Source organism: Haliaeetus leucocephalus, unplaced genomic scaffold, assembly GCF_000737465.1.
Source record: "Haliaeetus leucocephalus isolate CR32 unplaced genomic scaffold, Haliaeetus_leucocephalus-4.0 Scaffold933, whole genome shotgun sequence".
NCBI lineage: Eukaryota > Metazoa > Chordata > Aves > Accipitriformes > Accipitridae > Haliaeetus > Haliaeetus leucocephalus.
In genome coordinates, this window is record NW_010973369.1 from 1,282,328 (window position 1) to 1,289,860 (window position 7,533).

Genomic DNA, 7,533 nt, shown 5'->3' on the forward strand with positions numbered 1-7,533 from the left:
ACCCTCCCTCCTTGGGGCATGCGGGTGGCAAAGACCTGCATGCAGGGCACCCCAAGGAGGTGTCCAAGGGCCAGGACACATCACCGCTGCACCGACTTGGAGCTGAGAGCATGGCATGCAAACCACTCAAGCATGGCCTCGAGTGGCAGTGGGCACTTCAGCACCACTCCTGAAAATAGCCTCCATTTCTGTGCATACACTTCAGCCTTTTTAAGCCCCTGGCCGCGCTCCTAATGTGCTTGGGGAGACTCTGACGCTCTGCACCACAGAAAAACACTTTCAACAGTTGGGAAAAAAAAAAAAAAAAGAGATCAGTAACTCACTTGTTTTTGTTCTTCTCCCAAACTGTCCCACATTGATGCAACAATTTTTGATACGTCTCCGAAAGTAGCATTGGGGTTTTGCCCTTTGATGGCTGCTTGCGTGTCTCTGAAAAAGAGGGCGTAGGCTGACACCGGCTTTTGGGGCTCATTAGGATCCTTCTTTTTCTTCTTCTTTTGGCTTTTGGGCTTTTTGCCCAGGTCTGTTGATGGTCTTTTCTCTCCAGTAACCTGCAAAACCAAGAGATGAACCTTAGCAGTTGGCTGGGAGTAATCTGATATGAGTCCCTGCTACAGCTTGTTAGCAAAAGGCACGAGAGAGGGCATGGGCAGAGGAGGGCTCCCAGTGTGGTGAGGAGTGCAGCAGCCCTGGGTGTCTCTTTGGCCCCCAGGTGCCTCTAGGATCATTACACAAACTGCTGGTGGGTGCCTGAGCCCAGCTTGGGTGCCTCCTCACAGCCCAGTTCACAGCTTGGGTTCATCCCTTGCTGCTCCAGTGGTCCCTGCTCCAAAGCTGGGGCTTTCCAGTCACTCATCCTCAGACAACCCCCTTCCCCCTCCTCCTCCCTGGCATCACAAGCTCACTCACTCCTTGGTCCTTGTGGGACCTCTCCAAATGCCTTCCTTCCCAGCCAGATCCCTTTAGCAGTCCATGAAATTTTTCCATACTCAGCTTCCACATGGCTTCTGATTTCCAGCTCAATAATGCCCCTTTGCAAGCTGCTTCTGACTTTCCTCGTTCATGTGTGTGCCGGTGGCTCAGCCTCCGCACTCCCTAGGCAGGGGGGTCGCAAGCACTGACCGAGCAGCATCGGCATCACATTAGCCATCGTGCAGGGGCTGTGCAAAATTTGTTACCCCCTCCTAACAGCTATGTACCCCTATCCAGAAATTAAACTATTTTAATCTTATGTATTAAACGCTTTGCATGCACCGCTCACTCTTTACAACTGGTGGTCTGGGTGCAGCAGGATGACTAGGTCTGGCGGTATCCATGCTCGGTGCCCTGTGGGTGGTTGAACCAAGGGGAGCAGGACACAGGCAACAGTAGTTGGACTTTGTGGATGCTCAGCAGGAGACACTGCCACTGCGCTGGGAAGTGAAACAGCAAGGCTGGAAACAGCGATGCTTCCAGTGAAGGTAGCACAGAAAGAAGATCCTATGGCTGAGCCTCCACCAGGACGCCCTGGGCAGCGTGTTGAATATATGGGACTGCAGAATCCTCTGTGTGACCGGGTGCAAAGGAAAAGACCCCTGGAAAGCACTTGGACATACATCAAAGCTCTCAATGCATTAACTACGGTCAGTGAAAGCTCGCACTACAGGGAAGCTTATGTTATAGTGGAGGAAAAACTAAATACACCAGAGGTTAAACACGGCAGACAATAAAACCGTTTGCTGCCAGTTGGCTGCTGCAGTCTGGATCTCTGCATCCTCAAGGGCAAATGGGTGCCAGCACCCCTGCCTGCAGACCCACAGTGCTGAAGCACCAAGTGCTAGGCCACTACCTGACTTCGGCAGTCCCGGCTCTGCTGGGCTAATTATACTACTGAGAAAGTTGCCCAGTGTGTCACTTAGATGTTTAAGAAAAATTTTAAAAAATCAATTGACACAGGTCTAAACACCAAGCTGTGAAAACTGTGCCTCCCAGTGAGCTCTGGGAGCAGAAAAGGCCTTTTCTCCTGATGGATTTGCTGATTCGATTGCGTGCTTGGAAGCGCTGGGATTTAAGAGGCTTCACTTCAGCTGGCACAGGCCAGGCATGGGGAGGAAAGGGCAGCAGCACTCCTGTTCTCTGCTCAGCAGCTCTTGACTGGTCATTAAGTTCAGTATCAGCGCAGTGACATTTGTCAAACAGACAGTGACCATTAGTGAATGAGCAGAGGGACCACAAAAATTGCATTTAATTTAAAATTGCCCAATTGGGCTTGAATGGGAGGCCTGGAGGTGAAAGGCCAGCTTATTAGGAGAAAAAAAATGCATGACAGGGCTTCAGCCCATTAGCAAGTGAAATGGTATTTTAACTAACTGTAATCCTGTTTGATTCACTTAAGTGCTGTGGGGGGGGACCTGCTCTCCTCACAGACGTTGACCAAGCGAAGGAGCCAGGAACGGGCGCAATTCAACCACAGCCGTGATGACAGTTTCACAGTTGGACCTGCTTAGATAGCATCAAAAAGCAAATGGTATTTATGGAAAACAGACGCTGCCTGCAAGGCTGCCTGGAGCCATCAGTTCCCAGGAGGGAGCAGAGCAGATCAGGACTTTGCCTGGTTTTCCTGGCGTTCACCAGGTGTGATGCAGCACGGGATGAGACAACAGCCCAGCCCTGGGCTGCAGAAGACGCTGGAACAACCAAAGCCATGGCTAACGGCAAGCCCCTGAGAGCCAGTGCCTCGCTGCTCCAGAGCAACTGCATCCCCCAAGGGGTGAGCCATGGTCAAAGTGACAGTGAAGGCTTGTGCAGCGGGATGAAGTGTATGGCCACCAGCCCCTGCATGGACCTGCTCTGGAGAGGCAGCAGAAGGCATGTTTAACGCCAGATGTGGACTGGGGAAATTCACTGGTGACAGATGTGATCCCATAAACTGGTGGCTTGGTGCCTTCTTAGATGCTGAACCTGTGAAGAGCAGGAACCTCATGGACACCATGATTTTAATAACTATGGAGAGAGATTGCTAATCCAACTGGAATCTGGGCTGTAACTACCTCTCCCTCCCGTGCATGTGTACACCCCCCTGAAGCAATGAAGCAGGTAAATGCATCAGTGAGGCTGGGAGACCTCCTAAAATCATAAGCTCCCTGGCTCAGAGGACCTGCTGGATCTGAACTACCTGCTGGCATCAGATCCATTTCTTTAACATGTGGCCTTCTTGGTCACAAGATTAATTTCTGCATGTTAGACGCTGCTTTGATGACTTGTGGCAGAAAGGCCCTTAATGGCCATACGAAAAATGACCCATGGGTGAATACAGCAGCTGCGTAGATAGAGAAAGCAAACAGAAACCTGCAGGCCACAATGCGGTTCTGCTGCTTTCTTTACACTTACGGTCTTCTTCCTCCATCAAATACATCGCTCCTGTTCCACCTCTCTTGATGGGTAGTTTACACGGCAGAAAAATGAGGAGGCATGCCTTTAGGATTAGGAAAAACTAAAATCTCTGCAAGTTGTCAAAATTTGGACATCTCCAAATTCTTCGTACCCCCCCAGGCATCACTGGCTCAATGAGAACAGAAGATCCAACCCCAAAGCTGTGTCCTCCCCAGTGACTCCTGCAGCCCTGCCTGCCCAGGAGGAAAGCTGGGTGATGCTGAAAGAGGCAGTGAGAGAGAACCTGGTGTGTAACTAAGCTGAAACTCATTTTCCGCTGACATGAAAGATTCAGCTCCCAGGTAATTGCCTGGAGCTGTGTGACATGGGCTCTGGGAGATGGTAGACCATGGGGTCCAGCAGCACAACCCATCCCACAGTGTCCCCTAAATGTGGAATCGCAGAGTTGGAGAAACTCTATCTATTTTCAATCATGTGTATCCCTTCTTTTTACAGTTTTATTCCACTGAAGCTGGTTTTGCATCCATGTGTGCACTCTGCTTTGAAATGTCCTGATCTGAAGTGAAAGCTGCCAATGGATGAAAAACTACAGGATTGATGGGAATACATTTGCCTGGATTTCCATGGAAAGGGAAAGTTTTTTTCTCAGTCCTAGCATTTTCCTAGTTTTCCAGTCTCTGCACTGTTTGATGCTTTGGTTATACATTCAAATCCTGTCACAATCATCTGTTTTTGCAGAACAAAGGTACAATACCAGCGCTTCTGGTGTCAGCCTTGGATCAGCACCTTCCAGGAGAAGGTTTTCCATGAAAGGCTTTAATCTAAGACCCCCAGGGAGCCCAGTGATTGACCTGCAGGCATGGAGACCCATTGGGTGTTGAGGCAGCAACCCTGCAATCACTGCAATTTGCCCTCAGTAAATAACAGACAGAAGACTCATGGAACACAGCATGTGTTGTTTGCTTTGCTGGTGCATTTTGAGAAAGATGGGCAAAAAAAGAAGGTGTCCCCAAAACCACAGGAAATCCTTGGGTTTCTCGATGTCATGCTCAGCAGCAGTTGTGCTGGCTGTAGAGGCAGACTCTGTGCCACTAAGACATTGATGACTACCTGAAACACTGCCTGGGTGAACTAAAAGGCAGAAGACTTTTCCTCTTTTAATTTCTGGGTTTTTTTCCTTAGCAAGCCCTGTCCAGTGAGCTCAGTTAAATCCCACCCTGCATTCTTTTCCTCCCCTGTTTCAATCTCCTCTACCTGCCACCAGAAATATAAGTTTGCACCCAAGCATTTGCAGAACCTTAGCCTTGAACCTGCTTTGCTCATCAAAACCCTCATCAGAGGAAACTCTGCAGATCGATGGACCTGGTAAACCGTGGAGAGAAAAGCCCAACTCTCATTGCCAAACTTGCTGCATGCACAATCCAAGCATGTGTGCTAGCCTGCCATGCTGTACCTCACCCTAGGTTGGAAACAATTTCCTCATCCTTGGGGAAGTCTCCCACTATATATACATGTTTAAAAAAAAGAAGACCGAAAGTCTGTGCTCTTATTTAGTGCAATTTATCCCTCACTGAAAAACATAATCTGCCATTTTCTTGCTGTCTGTTAAAACAGGCGTGACTGCACGTACCTTATAATGTGACTCTGTCTCCTCTTCCTGAGTAGAACTGGAGGGAGATGGTGTAGCAGACTTACTTCCCGGGGGCGATGGGGAACCGTGGGTAACACTGCTCCGCATCCCCATCTGAGAAATCAGCTGTGACTGGCTGAGAGCGCTCATGGGGCTGGCTAACATCCCGGGGCGATTGATCAGGGGCACTTGACGGTTGGACTCATAGGACGTGGCGTCTGAGTGGACCATCTCCTGGATCTGAGTTAGGAGAATATCACTTTGTAATTAAAAAATGTATTGATTTATTTATTATACTGTCAAATCACTTTAAGATGAACTCCTATTGACTGAGTCAAAACTATTCTACACAGCTGGTGAAGTCTTCCTTGTGCCCCCTTCCAAACAAGCCAAGAGCAAGAACTGAGTACCGTGTACCTGGGGCTCAGCTCCTGCCATCGTCCTGCCCAGGAGGACTACAGAGAGGTGCTAAATTGTCTTTATACATAGGTCTGTGTGTCCAGGAGGTGCCCCTGCCTACCTCTGGCACTTATCAGGGGTCTGAAAGAAAAGTTCATAAATGAGAAATTTTTAGCCAAATCACTGGGAGAAGGGAGGGCGTTGCAATGTCCCAGGCATTTCTGGGGCCAAGCCTTGCTGCTGCACACGTGAGGCCATCGCTGAGCATCAGCACATGTGCCAGGGTATTTGGGGCCTGTGGATGACAGTCCAGCCCTGGGGCATCAGTGGATCCCAGACACGCTCTTTCTGAGCACTACGTGGTGTTGACATTTAATAACTGCATAGGTGAAAAAATATCTGTTTGCGTTTATGCAGGTACCGCAACCAACCCTCCCACATCCGCTGTACGGCTGTTGGGTTGCTAGCACTACTGTGCTTATACCTAGAAGTAGTAAGCACAAAAGCAGTCAGTGAAAGCCCCAGGTCCCTGCTCCTACTATGTTGGTCTGTCCAAAGCTGTGACACTACCATCAAGCCAGAGGTTTGTATGGCCCCGAGCCCTAGAAGCCCCGAGCACCACAACATGCCCTGAAATGGACCCCAGTGCATGGGGGCAAGCTCTGCTGGTGCCCACCACCTCATTACAACTCCTCCTGGAGACGTCTCTTCCAGTTTTAAATATTGCAACCAGTTCCAATCCCACTCGAAATGAGTGTAGCCGAAAAAAAAAATTCCAGACAAGGGCAAAGAAAATTATGTGCTGCCTCTTAAGATTCCCCAGTGAGGGAAGGAACCAGAAGCGATGTATGTGTGTGCTTGCATGTAGGAAAGAGGTGAGGGAGGAGGCTATGTGATAGAGTTGTCCCCAAAAATGAAGAGTTTTCTAATACCTATTTATCTGTTCTCATAATGCAAGAGCGAGGGGACATCCGATGGGACTGAAAGGCGACTAATCACACATGGCTGCAGGGACGCATGGACACGGCACAGGCCACTGGCACAAGTGCTGCCTCCTGAGGCTGCTGAGCCCAACACTCTTGAAAGATTCGAAAGAAAAATGAAACATATATATATGGCTAATAAGAAATGTTGAATGCTACATCAGACAAAACGAAACTATCTTTTGGAGTATATATCCCCCCGTGTCGTGGCATAAACCAAAGTTCAAGTGGCCAGGTCAGGCGGGAGGAGCAACACCCCCCTGTCCTGGCCAAGGAGGGAAGATGACATAAGGACAAACACAGCCATGTTGCAGGCACATGGAAGGTTTTGGGGCTGCCCTGCTGCCTGCTGAGCCAAGACCCCATTTCCAGTTTGTACCATTTTGCCTGAAAACCCCCTTTTCACCCCAGGATCCATCACTGCCCAGCCACCCCCCAGCAGCAGGGCTCAGCCCCACTGCAGCCCCTGTGGACAGAGCCAACCTGCCTCCCGCCCCACAGCCTCATCCAGCCACGGAGGAAGGGAGTGGGAGGGAGAGCAAACCCTGCCTCTAACGTTTTCCAGACTTTTTCCCTTTTATATTAATCTGATTAATGTTAACATGAGTTTAAAGACCCAGGCTTTATTTATTAACAATCTTCATTTCCGATAAGCCCGCTGAGGTGCAATCTCTCATTACCAGGGGACGCTTGCCAACTCCATTAGCAGCACATACAGAAAGAAACCCAGGGAAGACCTGCAAGGGCTCGGTAGGCTTCAGAGGAAATAAATCCAAACGCAAACCCAGATTTACTGCTGCAGGTCAGGAATCAAGAGCTTTACACAACACCCGACAGCATGTTCTGCTCTCTTTCAGATTCTGCATCAGTAAAGGAGTGTGTGTCAGGGGAACAGATTTTCCTAGATCTGCCCTTTTTCTGTATTAATTATGAAGTGCAGAGATTTAACTCGCAGGAAGAAAATAAAGCCTTGCATTTCAACAGCACAAGGAGACTGACCAAGGCTGACTTAGGGGCCATACTGAACTGCTGTCCTCAGCTTTGGTGGTTGCAAGGAAAAACCAGCTTACAGAGTGTATTGGCTTTTTGTGGCAAGGTTTTGGTAGTGGGGGGCAGGGGGTTACAGGGGTGGCTTCTGTGAGAAGCTGC

General features: G+C 49.4%; 1 protein-coding gene across 1 annotated transcript in view; it reads right to left on the reverse strand.

Moving 5' to 3' along the window:
• Nucleotides 1-7,533, reverse strand: part of TOX2 (TOX high mobility group box family member 2) — a 94,208-nt gene that overhangs the window by 21,001 nt on the left and 65,674 nt on the right. The window contains exons 3-4 of the mRNA XM_010584058.1: nucleotides 5,003-5,242; nucleotides 324-551 (exon numbers count right to left, since the gene is read on the reverse strand). Of these exons, the coding sequence (XP_010582360.1) occupies nucleotides 324-551; nucleotides 5,003-5,242 (468 nt within the window). The remainder of the gene's footprint in view (nucleotides 1-323; nucleotides 552-5,002; nucleotides 5,243-7,533) is intronic.